At 43.0% G+C, this 25,651-nt stretch overlaps 1 protein-coding gene across 3 annotated transcripts; it reads left to right on the forward strand.

Annotated features, from left to right (window-relative positions):
* The first annotated feature begins 1,252 nt into the window (after positions 1-1,252).
* Positions 1,253-25,441, forward strand: PSAP (prosaposin). Of its 3 annotated transcripts, none has more exons than XM_030453601.1 (15): positions 1,253-1,357; positions 11,232-11,365; positions 12,413-12,487; positions 13,215-13,340; positions 13,607-13,801; positions 14,715-14,858; positions 15,349-15,405; positions 16,523-16,528; positions 18,403-18,516; positions 19,412-19,507; positions 19,700-19,886; positions 20,049-20,200; positions 21,743-21,823; positions 22,348-22,455; positions 23,037-25,441. In XM_030453601.1, exons 1-15 carry the CDS (start codon positions 1,312-1,314, stop codon positions 23,070-23,072), a joined length of 1,557 nt encoding a protein of 518 aa, XP_030309461.1. In that variant the 5' UTR covers positions 1,253-1,311; the 3' UTR covers positions 23,073-25,441. The 3 variants fall into 3 exon arrangements, with proteins under 3 accessions (XP_030309461.1, XP_030309462.1, XP_030309460.1); XM_030453600.1 differs by having other exon boundaries at positions 1,277-1,357; positions 16,520-16,528; XM_030453602.1 differs by lacking the exon at positions 16,523-16,528.
* The last annotated feature ends 210 nt before the right edge of the window (positions 25,442-25,651 follow it).

Consider the following 25,651-nt stretch of genomic DNA (forward strand, 5'->3'; position numbering starts at 1 on the left):
AAACGCAAGATAAGCCTCCTTCAGTGGCTGCTTAGCTTGGCTTTTAAATTTTAAAAAGATCTTCATAAGAAGAGGAGAAGTGTGTATTACCCTTGTTTGGCATAGACTGGCAAAGTGAGACAGAACAGAAATTAACTTCTTTCTAACCTTTATATCACAAGTAAACCTTAAATGTTATCAACAAGTGTGGTCCTTGAAAAATGAACATGAAGGTAGAGACCCAATGCAACAATTCTGTGTATGACCTTAAATGAAGGGCAATACCTTGAAGACCCAAAAACTGGGCAGGGATAAGCCTCACAGATTGTGAGTACTTTGGATGCGATGAGTCTTTTTGAGTTACCATGGGCAAGCAGGGGAAGATACCCAAGCAAAGCTCTCTTGGCCATAAGCAGCACCACACTCAGGCACGACCCTTCCACCACCCTCAAGCAAGGGATTGAAAGAGAAGGGGGAGCTGGTCTAGCAGCTCCATGCATCCTGGTGAGCCTGGTTTCTGCCTGGGAGGGACCAGCTCTGGCTCTCAGCTGAGCTGGTTCGGGTTGTTGTTCCAGAAGGAAGACACCGAGACACTGCCTTTTTTGCTAGGTTATTGTTCCAGAAGGAGCACACAGCCTTCGGGGTTGTTGTTGCTGTTTGTTTATTTTGGTTTCTTTTTTTTGGGGGGGGCGTTTTTGTTATGGTTTTTTTTAGGTTTTTTGTTTTGTTTGCTTGGTTTTGTTTGCTTGTTTTCACGGATGATGGTTCCAGTTGGCTGAATAATGCAAGGGATGTGGCAGGAGTAAGAAGCTGGGAGATACCAAGTCTACTCAGGCCATCTTTCTTAATTGCACTTTTAATTACCGCTCCTCAGGTCCACACAGATACAGACACCGATATCTACCTGTCCACTGACAGGAGGGAACAGGAGCCTGACAACCACAGCGAGAGGAACATAAGGACCCCACACACACCTCCTGCCCCCCGGGCGGCTTTGGGAAATGGCGGGGTGGCTTCCTCTAGCCAGGCAGGGGCACTTCCAGCTGCAGGAACTCATACCCCCCACCCCTACAAGCCCACTCCCCAGGGACCGCCGGCAGCCACTTGGAGCCCTGCGGACGGAGCATGCGAAGGGGGTGGGTGGGGGTTGAAGCGTTCGCCCCCTCCCCAATCTGCGCAGTGGCGCCCGGCGCAGCCATTACAAAGCAGCGGGGGGTAAGGGAGGAGGGTGAGAAGGGGGAAGGGCGCGCATGCGCAATGGCGCCCGGAGCAGCCTCTATATAGGGGCGGGGGGGCGGCGGCAGCTCCGCATTGCAGGCGGTGGCGGGAACGATGGCGCAGTCGTCGCTGCTGTGCCTCCTCGGGCTGCTGGCGGCCGGTAAGCGGCCCGCCCTCCGCCTTCTCCCTCAGGGTTAACCTCGGCAGGCCCTCACTACCCAGGGCAGGAGGGAGGGGGCTGAAGGCGGCCAGAGCTGTGTGGAGCGGGGGGGGGGGGTTATCCGGGCGGGCCTAAAGCTGTTCTCTTCTTTCATCAGGAGCTGCCGGGCCCCGCTGCCCAAAGCGCAGGGAGCAGAGGCAGCGATGAGGGTGGCGGGCGGGATCTATCGGTGTCCGGGCCCGGTGTGGGGCCTGACGGTCCCGCCGGGGGGGCTGGGCCTGGTGGTGGAGGGGAAATGATTTCAGGGGCGTTTTCGGGGTAACTGGTGCAGAAGCCAAATTGAGGGGGAAAATCACCTGAGAATAGCGATCACCAAACGCGGGGGTGGGAGGGGGAAATCCATGTGAGAAACCAGCCCTTCCCACAGCTGGTAGGAAAATGACTTCCCGATGGCACCGGGGTGGTAGCATGGAGGGCACTTGGTGGCCGTATCTGACACTAACCGGGCAACCTTGTCACCTCGGAGAGCCAAGGGAGAGCAGTTGTTTTCCTCCCGGCAGTTCTGTTTATCTTTGTCACTTCTGGGTTGGATGGGTGTTAATCCTCTTGCAGATGCCAAGAGGTAGTAGCCATTTCTGTTGCGTTCTTTTTGCAGCTTCATTTCATTAGGGTCTCCTGCTCCGCGTGGAAAATTCCACTGATTTTGCTGATTGCTGCCTTGTTACCTGTTATTGATGAGGTGAAAGTGGTGGTTGTGGGGGATAACTGATATTCTGCCATATAGCCCTATCACTATAGGTTAGAAAGGCAGAGCTTGTGTTTTTTTTCTTTGCAGAAGCTAGACAGTTACAGAAATTATTCATAGACTGACTGGAAGGGCAGGACACCTTCAGGTGGTGCTATAGAATGGATAGAAATCCAAAAATTGAAGGAAGAATACAGTGATATGGATGGTTTTTCAGGGAATCTTTCTTTGACTAAAGCAATTTTAAACCTAGAGTTTAGTTGCTTACGAGTTCAACCTGCAACATGTTGTAAATCAAAAAACAAAAGAAAGCCTGTCTAGCTATCAGCAATAGGAATCACCAGCTGGCAGACTACCAGCCAGCTATGCCTTGGAGATCTCGCATGATTGTACACTGTCTTCTTCAATGCAGTATTTTAATATACTGGTATGTGCTTAATTTAATGGAAAACCTCAGACTTTCCAGGCTGGAAACAAGAAAGCAAATGTCAGCTGTCACTTTGCATATTTATTTGCTTTAATAATGTGACTTTTGTGTCTGCACTAAATTATCTGCTATCAGTTATGGTTTTTATTGGATTTTTTTCTGAAACACTAAAGTTGTTGCAGTTTCTTACACTTTAAAAGTGAAAAGGATTTGCCTTGAAGTATCCACAAGGTTTCCCATTTGTGTGTATAGTGAAATTATAATGAGAAACCAGTCTAGCAATGAAAGTTAACTTGGTCTACCTGTTAAAGGCATGGATATGCAACTGAGCATACCAAAAAGACTTGTTAGTCTTGTTTGTCTTTAGGAAGTCACTGTTTTAACACAAACACTTGTCTTTTTTTCACCCAAGTTCTGTTATGACTACTTATTGACTCACTTATAAAAGTACTCTGCAGATTTTTCTGAAGATTTTGCTGAGACTCCCTGAAATGCTGTTTTCATCTACTAAACTAACTAATTAGCTGTATCAAAGATCTGGCCACTCTTGGCATATCCTAATAGTGGAGTTAGCATGATTAGTAGTCCATGAGGATTTTTGGTTGACCTACTTACAGGGCTTCTGTGTATCTTCCCTTTAAGCGAATAAGGAAGGAATCAAAACAGTGTATGGGGCACAGGATCTCAGGACTGCTGATGTGAACTTTGGTTATTGCTTGGCCTTGAGACTAGGAAAGGAGGAAAGCAGAGGACCAGAAAGAAAACAAAGTCAGTTTCTTTTGAGCTGGATTTCTTTTTTCCCTTCTTGGCAAAATAAAAGTTAAGGTGGGTGTGAAAAGTAAAAATCTTGAGGTTGTGGTTATTTCACCCCTCTAAAATAGTAGACTTGGGCAGCAAGCTAATTTGTCATTCTTGTAGCAAACACTGGTCAGTTTTCCATCTGGTAATGGGAAAACTGAAGTCCAAGTTAGTTTGACTTGATTTTTCTGGATAAGGTGAAAAATTGAGATAGTTGAACTCCGACTATGCTCTGCAGTGTGCTGGCTTGTTCTTGTTGGGAATATGGTTTCTAGCAAAAAAGGTCGGCTGGGGCAGTCAGCTGCTGTAGGTGAAATCGGGCAAGCAGTGAAAGGTGTCTTGATGCTAAAAATATTTCTCCGTTTTCTTAGAGAAATAGCTGAGTGTGCTGTGGGAATGAGGCACCTTGCTGCCATCACGTACTGTAGCAGTGCTTCAGTAGTGCACCAGTCGAGTGGCTTTTCTAAACTTGCCCTTGCACAATCTCCTCGTTTGCAGGAGGGTTATAAATAGAGCTGTTCTTGGTTGTGTCTGGAGGAGCTGCGCAAGCAGTTCTGCCTGGTCATGCTGGGTCAAAAGCGGCATCGCCTCTGCAGAGCTTGTGAAGGCTTCTGCGGTCTGCTCAGGCTCTTTTTGTGCTGTTCAGCACTCTGCAAAGCAGCACTTGTGGGAATCTCTGGAAACGGAGAGGATGTAGGGGGTGGAACAAAAGGCTGGGAGCTTGTCAGCAGAATTGAACGTACCTTCATTAGTTGATGGTGATGTCAGTGGGGACTCTGGGAGGTTGGATGATACCAACGCAGCGGATTTTCTGCAGTAACAGGCAGGAAGATTTTTACTTTGTATCAGTGGGGGTAGCAAGCCTGTTACTGCTGGCTGCCAGGGGGGGTTTGTTGCAGTATCTCATTGGATCTGATTGTTCGGAACAGCTTTGGGGAAACACGTTGCAATTACATGACAAAAAAAGTTTGCTTTTTCTTCATTTTCTGTTTAATGTCTTTTTCCTTGATGGCTGGTATGCAATTCATTTGCTGCTCTTGACATATGAGAGTTCCTATTGAAAGTTAAAAGGGGCACTTCTGTGGTCTTTAGTGTGTATGTGTATGTTCTGGGGCAATGCCTGTCTGTGTATTTGGCCAAGGAGCAATGTTTAGTTTCGATTTTGTTTTTCTTTCACTTGGAGGAGAGTCTCACCTTTACACTGTTTATCCCGACTAGTTCTTGAACTTTGCCTTCTACTTCTGAAAAAGTCAGCATATAGGGACTTTCTTGGGCATACTGAATAATTGAATCTTGTAATGAGATTTCAAAGCTTGTGGTTTTTTCCAAATGTAATACTTTAAAATAATTTGCCTGTGTTATTAGTATGCAGACATCAGGGGTTAATGCTTTCTTCATTCATGTTATCAACTGCTTCATCACTATACTCCTGGGTAGGTTATTCATTCACCTTGTGCACTGCAGTTTGCCTTTTCCAGGCTCTTCTGTATCTAAGTGTTTTCAAGCTGCTCTTTAAAATGTCCTTTGACATCACTCTGGTACTTTTTGTGCTTAGCTGTGGGGGTCTGATGTCTTTCCTTTCCCAAAGGTAAAGGAATTTCCTCTTGAATTGTCCTCCAGGTTTGGCACTCATTCTGCCTTAAAACACTTCTCTGGCAGCACTGTGAAAAATGGCATTGCTTCCAAGACCACTCTTCTGTTTATTCCTGGTGATCTCTTGAGCTACTATTCTGTTTTCTGAAGTTTTAAGGTGCCTGTTCATGGTGCTTTGCTGGGGCTGCAGTGTAATCTGTGGCTGGGTATTTTTGTCTTCTTTTACAGACAAGTGTCTCTGTATAATTAACAGACTTTTTCCATTCTTTGTGGTGTAAATATGCTTGCCTGTTGAAAGGAGGACATTCAGTACAGAATTTCTGCAGAGGCTGGCATGAAATATCTCTTCCCTGATAAAAACAAAACATCAAACCCCAAAAAATCTGAAAGAAATGGAGATGGGTAACAAGTATGTTCAAAATATTTAGGCATATTTCTACAGAAATCTGCTGCAGGGGAAAAATGCTTCTCATAGTTTCTTGGGAGTATCTGAATGGGACTGCTTAGTCCTCATGGCTGCCAAGTGCCCTTGAGCATCCAAATATCTTTTCTAGATTCAGTCAGAGAAAAATCTCAGGCAGAAGTCAGGACTTGCTTGGCAGCCTGGTAGCAGCCCCTGGCTTGGTAGACCTTTGGCATAAGTTGCTAGCATCTGATGTGGTTACAACTTTTGAAATTTTATTTAAACTCACTTAACTGACTAGAGAGACTGGAGTACTGAGTCCTTCAGATAACTTCAGCTTGAGGCTACTGCTTGACTTGTTGACTCTTTGTAAGGTTGGGTGAAGAGAAGTTGAGCCCTCTTGACTTCTTCAGGTTAAATACACTTTGCTTCTGCATTCTCAAAAGAAATGGGAAAAGTGAGTAAACTGTCAGCACAGAATGGCAGGGACTGATCCACTCACTCTCTGGGCCATTTCTGTGATTATGAATGGCGTTTCTTAAATATTGCCTGGGAGAGAGCATCCCTTCTGATTAATATATTAAAATATTCATCTCTCCCTGGGAGAGGAATAACACAAATTCCTGAGGGAAGGGAAGGTTGTTTTCAGGAAAGGAATTACCTAGAAATTTTCCAGTAGCTGTCCTTGCAGAATGGCGATCCAGCCATGATGAGCATCCTTTTAGGTTCCTGTTCCCTGAAGAGGAGTGAAGAACTTATCTGTGCTTTATCACATGCATGCGTGGCTCTGTAAGCTTCCCAAGGGGTGAAGGTGGCGTTGTCTCCAGAGGGCTCTCACCTCTACTTCCCTGCCTTCTGGCTGAATGTTGGCATTTTCATTCCAGCTGCCTAGAGTGGAGGAAGGAGGGAGACAGCATTTGCTGCTTTTGAAGAGGTCTTTTGGGTAATGCACAGTTGCTGAAGTAGGTTGGTACTACTGTGGGAGTGAGTTGCAGTTTTTCCTTTATCTTCACAGCCTTTGAACTGGTGTGAGTGTGTTTTGTGGTTGTTTGTTTTGTGTGTTGGTGGTTTTTGTGTGTGTGTGTGAATTCCTGGCAGAGCCCCATGTGATGTTCAGGAGCTGTCACTTGTCAGGACAGCTTGCTCGGCCTTTTGCTACTGGCCTTTTGGCAGTGTTGGGTTGTTGGCCTGTGACTCAAAGAAAAGGTTTCTGTGTCCTTTTCTGTTGCTCCTCAACTCTGGGAGTATTTTGACTATATTGTTGAGCTTCAGGCTGTGTTTCTGTGGCAACGCTTGATCCTGAGGGTAATTTCTCTTGCCTGTCAGACATGTGCATCTGAGAGTTCACAGTGGGTATGAATCCCTTTTTGTTTGCTTGTTTTATTTTTGAGAAGCTGCAGGGATCCTATGGTGCCTGTAGACTGTCTACTTGTCTAGGAGCCCAAAAGCTGAAGTCTTTTGTATATGCAAGATGTACACTTTATATGTGGATTGTGTTTCCACACTCCCTCTCCCTTCTCCTACATTTTCTTTTGCTGCTTAATTTAAGAAAAATTTTGTGAAGCAGACTGATGAAACTGAAGAAACCACATCTCTGAAGTAGTTCTAGAAGAGAGAAGCCAGTGAAGAGGACAAGTAGAGAAAAAAATCCTGGCCTTCACAGAAACTTGCTTAGTGCTCTAAAAATAGTGGTGTGCAAGAAATTTGAGGAAGGGGGTCTGGTTTGAATGGGTATGACTCGTGATTATTGGGAGGTCATCTACAGAGAAGGGAGAAATCTATTTAAAAATGGCTGACCTTAGATAAAGGACAATATCTAAAATGAAGGAGTGCCAGAGATAACCAAGAGGGTAATCCTAATGGGTTTATCCAGTAAGCATTGAGTTGTGAGGTAGCTGACAGTGCTTTGTTTTCTTTTGGCTTGCTGCTATACTGGGAATGTAAGATACCATATTAAGGTGTCACTTCTATTGCAGCAGAGGCTATTTTGAGGGAATGGACAAGATAACTTAAGTCTTGAAATTTTATTCTGTTGGGAAACAGCGAAAGATCTTAACCTACTTAACTGGTCTATTTGCTTTTGCTGCAGTGTAAGTTAATATAAGGAAAGCCTCTGTTTTATAACTAAGTAGGAGAACAACCTAAAGGGGAAAAGCACTGGGATCAGTAAAGGATTTCAGGCTTTTCTTAATCTGCAAGGTTTGAGTTAATGTAGAGTTCTTTAGTTGTTTTTTTCCCCAGGAGATTCAGAAAGGGAGAGTGGATATTGTTGCAGTGAAGGTGCATCCTTCCATTTTAGACATTGAGTTTCATATTAAAAGTAATCCAGCATAATACAGCATAATCTCGTGCAGGTTTAACTATATTTAAAGTCACTGTGGAAGATGCTTCAAAAGAAGGTGTGCTTAGTGCATCTTATCTTCTTCTTTCTAAAATGTTCCAGCAATGTTCTTCTCAGTGGTGACCAGTGGGTCATTACCAAGGGGTAATGGATGTAAATTGGAGCACAGGAGGTTCAAGTTGAATATCCGGAAAAATTTTTTTACTGTAAGGGTGACAGAGCCCTGGAACAGGCTGCCCAGGGGGGTCATGGAGTCTCCTTCACTGGAGACATTCAAAACCCGCCTGGACACGTTCCTATGCGAGGTACTCTAGGTGGCCCTGCTCTGGCAGGGGGGGTTGGACTAGATGATCTTTCGAGGTCCCTTCCAACCCCTATGATTCTATGATAATGTGTGGCATGGTTACCCAGTCATTGTTTGACCACACAGATCTGTACTGAAAGCATCAAGTGTAGACTTGTCTTCTCAGAAGGAAAAAACTTCCCCAGTGTTTGTAACTGAAAGGACACTTTTGTTCTTCTGTTTTTTGTAGATGTGTTCATTCCCATGACATAGTTGATTCATAGTTGGTTTCCTGAATCTGTTGACATTTTTGATGGAAAAAATATGTAGGTATGTTGGCATTTTATCTTAGTTTGATGTGCCGGAATGAGGACTTAAAATAATACCTGTGGGAAGGTATTTTTTTGTTATTCACTGGCTTATGAATAGTTTGATGCTTCTTCATTCTTCACTGACTCTGCTGGTCTTAATCAGTTTTGAGGTTGTGTCTTTGCAACCTTCTGCAGGAGGACCAGGCAATATGAGTGTCCTTATTCTCAAACTGGAAGTGCCCGTGTGCCCAGAGGCAGTGCTTTGAGCAGGTTCTAACAAAATACAGCTCTGTACTTCTGAGAAATTACTCTCTGCTTCTGAACTGGCGAGGTGCAATGCAGGGAAGCAGTGCACTCAGAGGCATCAAGTAATTAACGTAGTGTCAAAAAACAATCTAGTTTTAAAACTTTTTTTTCCCCCTTTTGAACAGAATTATCTGCAATCTGCACTCTTCTTACCTCAGCAGGTCTAGGACTACTGCCTTGCTCTTCAGTTTACTTCTGCCTCAGTGTTGTAACCTGATGAGAAACCCCTGCTGCCCTGTCTGTCCCCCTGGCTGTGTCCTGGCAACTCAGAGCACTAGTGACTGACTGTGAGCATGTTTGACACAGAGGCCATAGAGGGGGGAATTTTTTAAAGACATGCAGCCAAAAATGTTGACAAGCATAAATCTGAAGCATAATATTTCTTTTGCCCTGCACTTAACCATGACCAGGTCAGAGGCTTGAAGGAACAAGACTGGCTGCTAGACATTCTACCAAAGCTAGCATGGATCTGAAAAGTCATGCAGTGACAGGATCTTAAAGTAAAAAGCCAAAAACCCCTGAAAGCTCAGTAAAAGCTAGGTTTAAACCAGTGCTTGTTGAGACAGCATTCCTCATTTTGGGTTTTAAAAAGTCTTAGATCAAGGGTTTGAGAACTTGCTTGCAGTATCTATTGTAGTTTTGTTGCTTGGTTCTGTAGTTTTACAGTATATTTCAAGCCAGGGAAGGGGGAGGGAACTAAAGGCATAGGTTATAAGCTATAATTGTAAATATTTGGAATCCCTTAATTTTGTGGTTTAAAATAAAGGTCTTGCTTGACTTCAACCAGAGGTTGACTCTGCAGAGCTTTCCTTTTGCTGTTCAATATCAAAATCTGAAAGGGAAGAATAACTTTCCCTTAACCAAGTGTGTGCTTGGTTATTATCCTGTCAGAGCTGACCAGTCTGACCTCGCAACTTACTTATTCCTAGTGCTTCTAGATCAGTGCTGCTGTAATTTAGAGTGAGCCATTTCTAAATAATTTGCTAATATTTCTAATAATACATAATTTGAAGTCTTATTCCTACAGTCTTACAAGCAGTCCTAGAGTGTTGTCTTGCTGAAGAATAATATGCAATCTCAGCATTTTGCTGGGAAAGAGGATGGCAAGCCTCAAGCCCTTGTGTAGTAAATGAGGTATGAAAAGCTTTTTCTTATAATAAATGGGTCGTTCCTCTGTACAATCCAGTATGAACAGGTTTATAAATCAGCAGCTGCGAAGTCTCTAGAATGCCAGCTATAAAGCAGTGTTTATCTGGTTCTGTTTGATGTGTAATGATTGTGCACCTAGCAGATGTGCTAGTAATTCAGCCATTAAGTTGATCCTCTAATTGGTTAGAACCAAGATGTGAGTAATGGAACAGTGACTGTTCATCTGTCATAACCTTGCTAGAAGCTTTTTGGGAGTCTAGGAGGTGAATGCCTGCTTTTGGTTGATAATATAATTTCACAGCATTCTGTGATGTGTAAACTGCATTGGTGTGAAAATGCTGACTCCAAAGCAACATCTACACAGCAAATTGGTTTGAATGGGCATTTTTTCTGAAAAAGAGGTTGTAGTTTTTTAGAAAAAACATAGGGAGCAGTGTCTTACAGGCTTAAGGTACAGTGGATTTCTTTATAAGCTGTTTGCTTTAGGATTGTAGGAGTTGTTTCTTCACAGGTTAGTGCAATGCAGGAAGCTGACTGCTGAAGAAACTGAGCTCCTGACAGGCAGGATAGTTCTAGAAAACAGAGAGGTTGGGTGTCCAGTTTGGTCAGCACAATAAAAAACCAAAACCACTTGGAAAGTTATTTAGAAGGTGCAGTTGATTAACTTGTCCTGTTACTTGCTACTAATGCAGATCTCTTATTCAGGAGGACTGTCCATAAATGGCATTCTGTGTTTTACTTCAGAACTTTATAGGTGGCAAGGCAATTCTACATGGAGTATGAGGTGCATCCTGACAAGAACTTCCAGTATTTTTATTTATTCCCCTCATCCCCCCTCATTTTTCCTGTACACAGTTAAAGAACTGACCAAGAGGAAACATAGTCTAAATAGATTTAATGGCTTTGAAAACTGTTTGGAGTGTACTTCATACCATTTTCCATCCCTCTTTTGCTTTCACTTCTGTGACACTGTTTATGAACAAGTACCTCTTAAATCCTCTGTGTCCTGTGTGCATTGTTGTGGCTTCTAATCAGCTTGGTTTGCTGGCTCTCACACCTGCTGTACAAGTCAAGGGTGGCTCACCTGTGAGAAGGAATGCAGACAGCAATCACAAGCTAGACGTGGATGAGACTGCTGGCTCGGTGTTGAAGTCACAGCAAGGACAGGATAACAGGGGGATTGTTGCTGTGGGAAGCAGCCGTCTAAAGTGTAGATGCTTTTTTTTAAAAAAAAAAAAAGTGAATGATGGGGAATGGACTGCTGAGGTACTGAAACTTGGACACTTCAGTAGGGAAGTTCAGCTCTGGGGTTTTTTCTGGGTTCTTCGGTTGTGCAATCTGTATTTAGGACTCGTGTTTTGGGTCAGAAATTGCTGAATTTGAACGCACTTAAAAATGTTAGTAAACCTAAGTGGACTAACAAGGCTGTGCTTATACTGTGCAGAATTTAATCTGTTCATTTTGGAGGGGACATAGTTCAAGTGTGCAACTGTAAGCGAATGATTCTTTCTTTGGCAGCTGTGGCAAGCCCTGTTCTGTGGCAGAAGGACTGTGCCAAGGGTCCGGAGGTGTGGTGTCAGAGCCTGCGGGCAGCATCGCAGTGTGGAGCAGTGAAACACTGCCAGCAGAACGTCTGGAACAAGCCTACTGTAGTAAGTGTCAGCTACAGAGACTCTTCCACCCCTGTAGTTGAGGTAGCTGTTTTCCATATGCTGATGGAGATTTTTCAAGTCTCTGATCAGAGTTAAGTGCTTCATCAGGCAGTGCCCTGGTTACTGTGCCCTCAGTTGGGTGCTAGGTAAAGGTTGCTTTCTGCTTCTGCCTTGCATAGCCTGTCTGCTGACTTGTGTGACCTGCTGTTGCACAATCACCAAGCAATGTGTGGAACTGAAGCTAGTGGATTTCAGACTAGTTCCTCTTCATTTAACTGGCTCCTAGTTCATAGAGCCTTTTCTTACTCTTAAGTTGAGCACTGCCAAACTGATAGGCTTATTACAAAAAAAAAAAACAAACCCTGGATGCTTCTTTAGGCCTTTCTTGAATGTTAAATGTTCCATAAAAGATGCAGCATATGCTAAATTATGAAAGTCCTTACCATAAATAAGGGTACACATGTTACACTTAGTGTGGCTTTTCAGGTTGTGTTTGTAGTAGGTGTACTATATGTGAGATGTAGCTGTAGTTTGTGGTATTATAGGGGGCATATTTTCACAATATTCTAGGGGGAAAAAAGGTGTTTTACTCACAGATTAATTCAGTCCACCTTAGGTATATCTGTGCTGAGATGTTTCCGTTTGAAAGTAGGGGAAGGGAGGAAACTCAGAATGGCAGAAATGAGTGAAGCTGCCTGAAAGGTTCTTAGATTTCTAGAAAATGTGAGCTCTCTGAAGAGTAACGTAAAAGAGACTTAGGAAAGGCTTCTTGGAGCAGTATGCTTTATATTTCAAGGGAGGTGTAGCTAGGTGAAATGAGCATGTAATAGCATGCCTGATGCTTCATACTGTGTTTATTTATGGAACAAAATTTGGACACACTTGGAATAGCCTCATTCTTTTATATAAAACATCTCTTTCCACCCCAGCTTCAGCTAGTATTACTTAACTTCAGTTCCAAATGTGAGGCTTGTTCTTGGCACTGTTATTATGCACTGCATTTACAGGTCCTGAATTCTCTCAGAGTAACTCTACTTCCCTCTCCAGAGCAGCATCCCCTGTGACTTGTGTAAGGAACTCGTGACCGTGGTTGGCAAGGTTCTGAAGGATAATGGCACTGAGGTAAGTAGAGCTCCCCTTCTCCTTGCCCTAAGGTTTTTGTTGATTTAATTGTCTTAATGTTGCAAAGTGAGGGGGTAGGAGAGTAGTTTCTGGGATGTTTTTCCTGACTTAAACAGCATATGTTGAAAGGGGCTAGACTACATGGGGAAGAGCTTTTACAAGCAGCCTCTTCTGGTTTAGAGATTAGCAAATTCTAGTGCATCTTAGACTCTAAGACATCCTTGATTGACTCTAGGTTCTAATTGTTTTTATGGCTGTGGGCCATTGATCTTAAAAGGTGGGAAACTGCAGTCTCTGAAAGTGGGTGATGACACTAAGTGGGCTCTTTTTTGTTGTGGGAACTTCTCTTTTGTGAACCTGGGAGTACTTTCTGTAAACAAATCACTGTCCCACTGGTCCATAATTTGACTTTCTCTGCTTAAATGTAAATGTTCTCCCTTGGCCAGACTGTTGTGCAGGTCTTGCAATCAGTATTTCATGTTTCCACATTGGTGTGGTCTCATTGAAGGTCTAGGACTGGGGGAGAAAAAACTGTAGTGTAAAACTTCATCCTGGTTTTGCTTGCCAGCTGCCTGGAGCATAAGGAATTTTTTTTAAGCTTTGTGTCATCCATGTTTTGGAAAGAGGATTTGATATATATACGTACACATGTGTACAGAGAGAGAGAGATAGTTAGGTATGTAGTTAGATACTTTTGATAGTCTATAGCCCACCTCATCTTTTATAGGATGAGATCCGCTCTTACTTGGAAAAGACATGTGAGTTTCTTCCTGACCAAGGCCTGGTCTCAGAGTGCAAAGAAATTGTGGATTCCTACCTCCCAGTTATCATGGATATGATCAAAGAAGAGCTGGTGAGTAGATAATTTGCAGCTCTTGGAATGAAAAGTTGTGCTCCTTGAATGTTGTTGTGATGCTTGAATTTCTCTTCTATCTAAGATTGTGCATATGATCTTCAGTCCTCTATGGATCACTGATGTTGCAATTAATGGTGCAAATTTGAAGACTGCTTCTTTGCTGTGAAATACTTTCACTTCTACCCTGTTTCAGTGAGATGCTCCTCTGAACTTCATGTAAAAGTGCTGTCAGTCTAGACCTTTATCTACCTTATCTCTCCTAGGATAACCCTGAAGTTGTATGTAGTGCCCTTGCACTGTGCCAGTCCCTTCAGAAGCACCTTGCAGCAATGAAACTTCAGAAACAGCTCCAGTCCAATAAGATACCAGAGCTGGATTTCTCTGAGCTGGCATCCCCATTCATGGCTAATGTGCCTCTTCTCCTTTACCCTCAGGATAAACCCAAGCAGAAGTCTAAGGTAAGGGGGCACTGTTATTCCAGTGAGAGAAGTTCCAAGAGAAGTGCATGTTTTTTCCTCCAGAGCTTCATTGCTTCTTTGCCAAAGAATTTCTTGAGGATTCTTGGTGAAGATTGTTGTACTGGACACAGATTAAGTTGATGTGCTTCACTTAGCTTCTGTTGCCTATTGAATTTTGTGTTGCTGCATGTAGACAGGTATCTTCTTTCTTAACCTGTGGGTTTAAAGCTGAGTAATACAGTTGCATCACCTGTGGATCCTGTGTCTAATCTTGTATTAACCACCAGTCTGTAAAGCCAGGTCTTGCCCTGAGTGTTCCCATCCAGGACTGTAGGGAGTCAAGCAGGTCTTACAGGAAGAGGTTCCTTCTGAGAATGAGTTTGGCACCAACATTCCAAGGAAGAATTCTCCCACATTCTGAGTAATGTGCCCTTCAGGGGAAGCATTTGTGTCTCAGTCCAGAGGTGACAGACTGGATCAGAAAAAAGCAAATAGTTGACAAAGGGGAGTAGATGAGACAATGGATTTATGAGTAAAGTGTCTTGATAGCAAGCCTAGATATGAGAGTTGCAGTCGAGTGGGTGGAAGATAAGCTGCTCTGCATGAAGCAGGTAAGACCTAGGCTAGATTTAGAAACCTTCCCACTGTGGTTTGTAACCAGCCCAACAGATTTTGGAGATCTGGTATCGTAACAGTTGTCTGGGGTTTTGGTCCCTAATGTCCATCTAGTGGCTGGCACACATACCAGCAGTAACTTGTCTCTTAATAATTGCTCAGGCTTTTGAGGATTTCATAGGGTATTTACTGAAGTCTGTATATAGTTCAAAATAACTTTTAAAACTTAGTAGTAATGGAAGCTTCTAAAACATGTTAAGTGAAGCTGTGTCAATTTAAACTTTCACTCTTTGTCCAGGGAAGTGGGGATGTGTGCCAGGATTGCATTCAGCTGGTTACTGATGTTCAGGAAGCTGTGAGGTCAAATTCATCTTTTGTGAAGTCTTTGGTTGCTCATGCCAAGGAGGAGTGTGACCGTTTGGGACCCGAAATGTCTGATATGGTACACTAACTTTTTTTGTTTAAAAATATCTGTTACTGTATGCAAACATAAAATAGTTTGTTCAGTGCTTTAGTCCTCAGTGTAATCTCTTAACAAAACAAAGTGTCACATGCAGGATATGTTACACAGTGTAACAGTAACACTGCAGTGTGGGGTGGAGGGTGTGGGACTGGGGAAGAAGAAAACCAGACTGGAGATTGCTTCTCCTCCTTGAAGGCAGTTTTCATAAAAAACATTTGGGCAGGGTAATATGGTTGTATCAAGGGAGGCTTTTGCCCTGAGGGGAAGAGTATAGGACTCATCAGATAAGCAGCTATGTGTGCAAGGATTGTGTAAGCCAAAATGACATTTTATATTTGGGGCAAGCTCTGAAAAATGACAGAATAGTTATAAAGTAGAGCAGATATACTAGTACATTGAAATGTATTAGAAAAACCTAGATTAACTCTGCAACTTAAGTGTATATTTACAAGACATTCTCTTCCTGCAGTGCAAGAACTATATCTCTGAATATTCTGACCTGGCTATCCAAATGATGATGCATATGGTAAGATCTGTAGAATAAGAATATTTGCTCTCTGTTTATTTTTGTGATTTGTTATTTGGAACAGGAAACATTTACTGTAGTAAAAGTTGCTAGAGACCCCTTGCTCTGTAAGCCTTGTTGTTAACGCTTTGAAGCTGGTGTTTAATTTGATGGCAACTGCAGTCTCAGAATGCTTTCTTCAGCACATCTTCAACCACTTTAGTGGTGCAAAAGGCACTCTGATCCTTTGAAATATAGAAGATGCCATACTTGTTCCTTTTATATTTTTATCTTCCTTTAACTCAGTCCTGTACTGATACCACTTCCCCCACTCACCAAATACTGTATTAATAAGCATATTAGAGTTGTCTTTTTCACAGTGTTGCAAAATTGTTTTCAGTGTTGGAGTTAATGTGTGTATCTGAAAGAAGATTAAATGTCCTCCTTTGGAATTACAATCTCAAGACTCCTGCTCTCTGAGCTCTTGCTAGGAGCTGTTGAAAGTGGGTGGTATTGCACCAGCTCTGTTCTTCTGCAGCTACATGCAATATGTTTTACCTCTGACTACTTCCATAGCCCCTCTTTATCCAAAGATCTCAAAGCCTTTAAAAAAAATGACTAGGCTTTTCCTTTGAGAATACAGTGCCTGGATGCCCCAAATAGCATAACAAATTTTAGGTGAACTTATGAACAGGGTATGTGACTGACTTGAACCTGAATTTGACAACACAGTGGCCTGTCTTTAGAGTTGCTAAAGGCTGCTTCAAAGCTTGTACTGCTTCTTAAGCATTTGGAGGGGAATCTTTGTTCCAACAACAATTAGTTTCCCCTTTTTAGCATTGTAATGCACTTATGTTAGTAATACATAAAATTGGAATATGCATCTGTCTGAGCATTGTTCAGAGTCTGGAGGTAGTCTTGCCCAGGATGCTTTAATGACTTCAAATGAATAATGCTGGTTTGCACTGTGCAATTAAATGTGAGTAGTAGCAATGCTAAGGATCTTTGGGATGGGGACCATGTCAGATTCAGTCATCATGGAAAGAGTATATGCAGTTTCAAGTGTTTGACTTTTTTCTCTTAACTGTTCTCTTTAATTTCTCCTTTCTGTGTCTCCAATATCTCTTGTCAACAGAAGGATCAGGTAGGTGATCAACTTGCCTGTGGTGATAGCCTGCTTGTAGTTTAGTTTTTGCTCTTAAAGGACTTGTAGTTCACTTCTTGCTCTATTCGTTTTGCACATGGTGTGGTTGTACTCGGTGTTGACAGATACAAGGGATATTGGTGATATATATATATATATTGGAGATATATATTGGAGACTGTAGACTTCCTCCAGTGGATCAGTCTTACTTTCAGGTACCAGTTTGTGCTATGAAGACTTCAGCTTGGCTATACTTCGACCAGTGGAGCAGAAAATGAGCTCACTCTCGTACAAGAAGGATTAGATGTAGAAAAAGCATGCTGGTGGCTACTGTCAGCTGCTGGTTTCAAGTCTGGAACTCAAAAAGGCTTAAGCAAAGCTGTCTCTGGGTCTTATCTTGGTTAAACCTTTAAATCTAGGACAATGGTAGAGATGTTTGGAGTATATGGACTGAAAAGACAATGTGGGAGGCCTTTAGGCTCCTGCTTCCTAGACCTATTTGAGTGTTTAATTTAACCAGTCCTGGGAGACCTTGTGTCTGTCATCTCTCTGTGAGAGACCATGTTGTGTGTATGAGTGTTGCTGTAACTGCTTTTTGCCATGCATGAAACAAAGGGCTTGACTTACCAACTACTTCAGGTAGTACCTTTATCACTGAGACAGTTTTTGCCTGTGCATGAGGTTGTGGCATGATGTATTAACTGTTGCATAACCTACTGTAAGAAGCTTGATGCCCTGGTGAAAAGTTTCTCACTTTGTGTGGGAATAAGTGTAGTAAAGTTTGCCTCATGCCTTGCATTTATTTTTGCATTTAGAATCATGGAATGGCTGGGGTTGGAAGGGAGCTTAAAGAGTACATAATTCCAAAACCCCTGCATGGACAGGGAGACCTTTTACTAGACCAGGCTGTTCAAGGCCCTATCCAGCCTGGCCTTGAACACTGTCAGGGAGGGGGCAGACACAAATTCCTTGGACAATTCCAGTGTCTCACAACCCTCACAGGAAAAAAATCTCTTCATAATGTCTAAGCTAAATCTCCCCTCTTCAAATCTGAAACTGTTTCCCCCTGTTCTCTTGCTCTACACCCATATAAAACACCCTACCCCGGTTATCTTGTAGGCCCTCTTCAGGTACTGGAAAGCTGCTATAAGGTCACCTCCGAGCCTTCTCTTCCCTAGGCTGAACAATCCCAACTTCCTCAGCCTATCTTCATTGGGGAGGTTCTTCAGTGACGTATACTTCTAAAATTTTTGAGAAAGATGTAGCTTTTTGAAAGACTTTTTCTGTTTGCAGTTTTCCCTCTTGCTGTGAAAAGGACTCAAAATCCATGACTCACTTTTTCTTACAGGCTGTGTTCAGTAATGCGGGGATCTCTTTGCAAAATGTGATGTTACTGGCTGCTTTGAAGAAGGTAGTCTGTGAAAGAGAAAAGGAGTCTTTCTTTTAGGATTTCTCTCTCTTGGGTGAACTCTGCAGTCAGAATAAATAGCCTCTTCTGTGATTACTTAAAGCTGCTTCAGGGGAGCAGCTTCAGATGCAGGTCTAATGTGGTGCTGGTGGCCTGTTTTGGTGTTGGTAGCTTATAAGTCAACTCTTGAAGGGCTTGCATAGTGTATAAATAAGCTCATGGTAATTTTTTTTTTAATGGATGTGGTCTAACCTCTTCCTCTATTATAAGAACTAAATTTCACCTGGTAGCTGTCCTGCCTATAACCATATAAAATGCTTTGGCAATACTTGAAGTAGAAGTAGTCATGAAACTTCTGGTTGTGTTGGAATCTCTTAAAATTTTGTTCTCTGTGTCTGTTCAGAGTCTCCATAGAAAGGGCAGAGTCTTCTAGATATCTAAAAATGGCTTATGCGTTTCTTTCCAGCAACCAAAGGACATTTGTGCCATGGTTGGATTCTGTCCCTCTGTGAAATCTGTTCCCCTTCAGACTCTGGTGCCAGCTCAAGCGGTCCATGAAGTGAAAATGGAAATTGTGGAGGTATGATGGACTTTCTGTACTCTTAAATTTTACCTTTCTGCTTTAGTGTAGTGAACTAGGAAACCATGTCTTCCTGCATGTAAATTCCTGACTGCTTTTGCTTCTGCTTATCTGTGAAGACAAGAGCTGACTGATGTGTTAGAATAGAAGAGCAAACTAAACTGAAGCTATAAGGAAATGCTTCAGGATCAAAAGGATCCAGCAGCAGAATATAGCAGCCATTTTAAGTGACACCTCAAATGTTACAGGGCAAATTGCTGACTTTTAGTTTGCCCTGTATTTGGAGTTACACTTGGATCCCTTTTAAAAATGGGACAGCACTCTGCATGTGCAGATGGAAAATATCAGGGTCAGAATGCTGAAACTGAGTTAATGGAGAAACCCTGTGGCTTTTGGGAAGGACATAGGCTGAGGTTTTTTTCAAGAGGAAAGTCTCTTCAGGACAGTTAACTTCTGATTGGCAGGCTCTGAACAATTCCTCTTAGGTCCCTCAATTTCTAGGCTTCTTTTGCAAACACAGGAGTGTATTCTCAATTTTAGTAAATTATTAATTTTGTCTTCAATTAGTGTATTTTAAAAAATACTTCATATGTCCCTTGACTTCAGACACTGTATGGCTACTTATTTCTCCCTGTCTGTCACGTTCAAACCCCCTCCTTATACAGCGTGAGGCTTGTCATCTTAATTAGTCATACAAAATAACCATTCAGAAGTCATCTTACTGAGGCCTTTGAGGTTGGCTTTGGGTTCTGCATGACCTTCTCAATTCACCTCAAACTGTGAATTGGTGTGCTGTGCTTGAGTGCGAATGCTGTTAAGCTGGTCTTTTACAAACTGATCTGGCGAAATGCCAAGTGTTGATTTATTGTTCTGTGTGTTTCTTCTGTGTACTCAGAAACCTTCAGTTCAAGAGAAAACTTTATCCTTATGTGAAATATGTGAGACCATGGTGAAAGAAGTGACTGGCCTCTTGGAGAGCAACAAGACAGAGGTGTGAAATTGGTACCTCTTCCTAGGGTTTGGCTGAAATGGGCTGTATTGGAGGGGGAAGGACAGTTAATTTTCCCTGTTTTCAGGAAAGGAAGATTTCTATCCTGGGTGGGATGGAGCAAGAGAAGATGTACATATGAATTGAGTCAGATTTCTTTTCCTCATTTATCACATATCTTTCATTGTGCTTCAGGAGGAGATTGTACATGAAATGGAAGTCATCTGCTACTTGTTCCCAGCAAGTGTCAAAGACCAGTGTAAGGACTTCATAGATGTCTATGGCCAGGCTTTGATTGACATGCTCTTGGAAGCAACGAATCCTGAAGCTGTGTGTGTTATGCTGAAATGCTGTGCAACAAATAAGCCTCCACAGCAGCCAGGTTGGTACTGGGTGATGTTGAAAAATGAGCTTACCTACGATTGTATCTCTTTTAAGAACATGTACTTTACTACTTCGCTGATGCTGCCTCCTTTCTTCTGTTTGGCAGAACTACTCAAGCACTGACTTCTGGGTTGTTTTTTTTTTTTTTTTCCCTTCTTAGTTTTGGTGAAACCTGCAGGTGGCTTCTGTGATGTCTGCAAGATGGTGGTAGCTTATGCAGACAAAGAACTGGAGAAGAATGCCACAACATCTGAAATAGAGGCTTTACTGGAAAAAGTCTGTCACTTCCTGCCACAGTCTGTCAGTGATCAGGTAAAGTGTTTGTGCAGGAGGCAGGCTAAAAAGTAATGTTCTTGTTGATAGGTTGCATTTACGTGGGTCCCACAGTGACAATGATGTTTACCTTGTTTTCTGAGCATTTAACCTGATACTGTCTCTGCATGCCAATTTTAGGTCCGTCTCTCAAGTGTCTCTGCTTCTGCTATAAATGTTCAGGTACTTGTAATAGAGGTCTCTGTGTTTGGCCCAATGCCTCTGTCCCTGACTGGAGACAAACTGTCCACAGGTGCAGCTGGGGCTGGCTTGTGTTCAGCAACCTGATCTGCCCCAGGTTTTTTTCCCCATTACTGGTTAGCACCAAAGTGTAGCAGCTTCTTGTGTGCAGTGGAGCAAAAAAATCAGTCTGTTTGATCTGAGGCAGTCAAATGACCACAGAAGCCTACCAGGAGGATGAAACATCTTGCAGAATATATGGAAAAACTAGAGAGCAGCATCTCTTGGTAGTTTTTAGCAGAGTAGTTAGTCTTCCTCTGCTAGAAGCTGGAAGGAGCTTGGAGTGCAGGAGGGTTAGGTTTTTGCACTCCCCATCCTTGGGGTTTGGCAGTCCTTAGAGCAGATGGAGGCTTTTCAGGGTCTAAACTGACTGGTGGGATTGCTGTACTTATTTGTAGTCAGTCCAGGTATGTCTGGAAATCCTCTGGGAACAGTGGGTGGGAACAGCAGAATGTTTGTTTTCTTCAACACTGATTTTGTTCAAGGGATTAACAAAGTAATTGGAAATAGGTGAGTGTAATTCCAGTGAGACAGTAAAAAGCAGCACCTGCTAGGCCACAGTTTTATTTATTTTATTAGGCCACAGAAGATTTACCTGGAAACGTTATTGGGTGGCTGCTGAGTGTCAGCAAGTGTCAACTGCTTATAAGTTAACATTATAAAGGCTGAAAGCAGCGATGAAACAGCTATTCCTGCTAACTGCTGTGAGGCTGTTTAATCACTGTGGTTCACTTATTAATCGGTGCCGTGAGGCTCTGCTGAGCACAGCAACATCTCCCTGTGCTGTGGAGATTTCCCCTCCACTAGAGGGCTGACTTTGCTGGCGAGCAGCGATACTGCTGCCGCCGGGCCTTAAGGGAATAGCAACTGCTTGGGCTGAAAGTGCTTAGGAGTCCTGACGGAGTTGCTGCTGTCCTGTTCAGGATGTTTGTCTCCAGCTTGTTTGGTGTACTTTCCTCTTGAGACACCGGTGATCTCCATGGCTAGAGACAAAGATTTATAAATCAAAGCATGTCCTGCTTAGTTCTTTTCCCAGTGTCCATCCTGTGTGATTCTTTTCCTTTCGACCCCTTTCTCCTCATAACCTGGCTGCAGACAACTGCATCCAGGTAAGAACAAGCATAAATGGTGTAGTTGTGTAATTAATGTGGCCAAGTCCTTTTGAATGTGCAGAGCTCAGACCTCTGATGAGTTTGGAGTGTATTATCAGATGTTTGGAGAAGTGTATACAGTCTTGCCTGCTAGAAGTCTTTCTCCTGCAAGACTCTTAACAGGAGAATCTCCCAAACTTTTTTTTTCCAGTGTGTTCAGTTTGTGGAACAGTATGAACCCGTGGTTGTGCAACTCTTGGCAGAGGTGATGGATCCCACTTTTGTTTGCACTGTGAGTGTTGCGTTCAGTTCTATTGAGTATGGGCTCTGATGCAGCCCTGCTTGCCCTTCTGTGTGCCTTCCAGTGCCTAGCATGCAGAAGCTCTGCTGGAATAAAAATCAGCATCCTGAATGCTTGGAGCAAGTATGGTTGAGCAAGGCCTCAGGCTTGCTGAATGGACAGCTGTCTGACTGCCAGCCCTGTGCAAAGAAGGGTAGAAGAAAAGAGCTGTCAGTGGTTTCCCACTGCTGAAGTTCAATAGTAAGGTGCAGTGTGCCCTGAATGTGATGAAAGAATGTTAAATGACCTTTCTTGAGAAAGGTCCCTTCTAAAAGTCCCGTTTCTTGCGATTTAACATGAAGAAGCAGTTGTGGTAACTTAATTCTTGCCTGTGTCAGATTGTCTTACTGTGGGAGCTCCTGAAGCTGTCTCAGTGTTGCTTCCATACTTGTTCAGGTGGAAGCTCAGCCCTAAGGCTGGAGTTGAGATCTCTTGGTGCCAACAGAAAGCTGCTAACTCTGCTGTTCTTTTCGCAGAAACTCGGGGTATGTGGATCAGCTAAAAGGCCTCTCTTGGGTGATGATGCTTGTGTCTGGGGGCCAGGTTACTGGTGTAAGAACATGGAGACTGCTGCTCAGTGCAATGTATGTAAAGCAGGGTTCTGCCTCAAGTTTCCCACTGGTCTTAAAAACAACTTTTTTTTTTTAAAAACAAGTTGTTTTTCAAAAACAACTTCCAGCTTCTGTGCCACACGTTCAAATGGATTAATTCCAGTTTTGGGAAGCAAAAGAGTACTTGTTAGAGGCAGTCGTTAGCTTGCTTAAAGCAGACTCCTCTGCCTTTCATTCCTACCCCCCACCTGCCTGCTAGCATTTCAGATTCTATAGTAAGGAATGAGGTGAGCTTTTATATATAGTCTGTGTTCCTGCAGCCGACAGACAATGTCACAACCCCTCATCAGGCCCTAAAATTTGGCTTCCAGTATTGCTGTGGGCTCATGCTCTCTTTGCCAGACATAATGGCTAAGGGTCATCAACATTCCTTCCGGAAGCCTCTGGGTGGGGACAAGGATGTTATTTATTCATCCTTGGAATAACTTCTTAAAAGAACAGATTTGTTCCCAAGATCTCGGCTCACAATGAGGCGTTGAATAGTGTGTGTAGATGCACACTTGTTTGCAAAGAGTCTTTTTTCCACTAACGCACACAATTTCTTTTCCCTTTAGGCTGTTGATCACTGCAAACGTCACGTGTGGAACTAGAAGAAGAATTTCCAGTTCTGAAAGTTTGCCATGGCTCTTAAAAATGCGGGCCAAGGTTGATGGGAGAGCTGTATCTCAAGTGACCCTCCTCTGCCTCATTAACAGTTTGACCTTCAAGTTCCTTTGTTGTAACTTCTGTAGCAGTGCTGCTGTTGAAACATCAGATCTTCATTGTTGACTTAAAGTTTTTTTTGATTGTACAGTTAAACTCATTATGCTCCTAAAAATAGTCAGTGTGTTATAGATTTTTTTTTTAATTGGTAGGCTGAGTTGTTTATTAGGTGCTGGCAGAGAAGGTGAAATGAATTTTAGAAATGTCAGAGAAGGTGAAATGAAACAAAACTTTTAATTAAAAAAAAAAAAGGAATACAATAGTGACTAAATTTTCAAATGTCTTTCTGTAGTCAGCATTGGGCAGATTACATGCCTTGCATTTTTAACATCTGGCTGGAATATTAATTTTCTGCATAACTGTAGGAGAACTCTAAGGAATAATGTTGAATCTGGGAATCCCTTGGGCAGGAATTTTCAAAGCTCTGCAGTTGCAGAGGAAGGGACATCATGTGCTGAGCTGACTTTGAGTAATTGGTACCTAAAAAAAAATGCATTTGCATTTGAGTAACCACGCTTTTGCACTTGAGTAACCACACTTATGGTTCATGGTCTTACAGCTAAGGAAGCCTTTCCTCAGCCTATGATCTGTGTAGTTTTTTTTTTTCCTTGGGACTACTTGCTCTAAGCTTTTTTTTTTTTTCTCCTGTCAAGCCATGTACAGTGGGATTTCAGTCTTTTGAAGCATGCTGATGTACTTGAAGAATTGCTTCCCTCTTTTCTTATCCTTGTTGCTCAATTCTGCTTAGTCTTGCAGCTTCCTACACGCAGCCAGCTGCAGGTGCCAAGGAGGTGGAATGAGCTGGATTGTTAGAAGATGGAGGGGGAAAATGTCAGCAGGGGCTATTCATCTGTCAGAGTGCAGTATAGAGGCCAGAATACATGAAAAAATGTTTTGTTTTTCTCTTTTAATTGTAAACTGTGTGTTCCTTGATCTGATTTTTTTTTTCTCATAGCATTTTTCAGTCATCTAGATTTTCAGCAATGCTATGAGGCTCAGGGGCAACTGCTATTGCTGCTGCCCATTCTTACTCACCTGTCTGAGTAGTTTAAAGTATAATTTTATTTTTCCCAAGTTCCCAATCCTTTTGGGAAAAGTGAGTAGCAAGTGGAGATGGCAGATGGTTAGAGCACTGTAATAGGTATTTGGCAGCTCCCCTGGCATACCTGACATACCATGGCATGGTTGCCTGACCTGCCTCTGCCACATCCCACTGCAGTGGCCTTCTGAACAACAACAAAAAAAAAAGCCTCTGAAGGGAGACTGCTGCCCTGGAAACCAGGGTGTAGGGGCCTCCAGAATGAGGATCATGCTTGTGTTGCTCAAGGCAGACCTCACACCTCCCCAGCAGCATTCAATGTGTATTTCTGATCAAATTAACCCCCAAAACTGAGGAACCAAAGCAGCTCTGAGGAGACCTTTGGGAAGGAGGAGCTTTGAAAATTCCAGTCCTGTTCAAAAAGGTGCCAGCAACTACTACTGTTCCTGTGGTGTCTTGAGTGAGGTGGGAGCTTGAGTGAAAAAGCTTTAGCAACAAGCCAACTGTTTTTGGTTTTGGGTTTTTTTTTTTTTTTTTTTTGTTGTTGTTGTTGTTTTCAGTTTAATGGAAAACCACTCAACTGCACCTTTTTTGTTACTCTATGTACATCCTAGATGTCTGGGCAATGTTGACAGATGGTGACACTGGTTTGTCTTTCCTGTTTGCTTTTGTACAGAATGCTGAAGCACTCATGGCTTAAAAAAAAAATTAAATTTCCCCATAAGATGTAAAATACCTGCAGCTTTCTGTCTTGGCAGGCTTGTGTGGTGGCTCTAGTGGTGTATCCCAGTTGGGGTAGATATTCCAGATAGGAAACAGGCTCCCTTCAGAGTCGCTGCCCTGGAGGTACAGGTTGTGTTACACCACAACTTGTATTTGATCTTTTAAACTGGATGGCATTCTCTTAATGAGATCTTTTCGAGGGAGGTGGGCTGGGGTAGGGTGGGAGGTTAGGAGGTGGATTAACACAGGTTGGCAAGGTCTTAATTTTCTTGGTTTTTGGTAATGAAGGATTTGTGCCAGTGATCTGTGGGAAATGCGAGCTGGGGGAAGTCCTGGGCTAGCACAGGGAGGCTCTGTGTTTTTTTCCTTTCCTGTGGCATGTGGCCTGCTTGAGTTATGCCGGGGGGACACGTGCAGTTGCTCTCTAAAGAACATTGTCTTGATTTTTTGCACAAAAGCTTCCTTAATGAACAATAAAAAACTTCTATAAACCAATAGGTGTGTGTGCTTCATTCCCTCGGTGTGTGCTGGTTGCTGATGGATCTTGTTAGCTTCCCCTTCCCAGTGGAGCCGGGAAGACGGCGTGTCCTGAAATGTCACCGGGAATCTGGGGCTGAGTGGTAGGATTCGGGTTGCCTTGCAGCATGCGTGTCCCATCAAGCCTTTCTCCTGTGCTGCTGCTGCTGCTCCGCACCAGCGCAATCC

Source organism: Calypte anna, chromosome 6, assembly GCF_003957555.1.
Source record: "Calypte anna isolate BGI_N300 chromosome 6, bCalAnn1_v1.p, whole genome shotgun sequence".
NCBI lineage: Eukaryota > Metazoa > Chordata > Aves > Apodiformes > Trochilidae > Calypte > Calypte anna.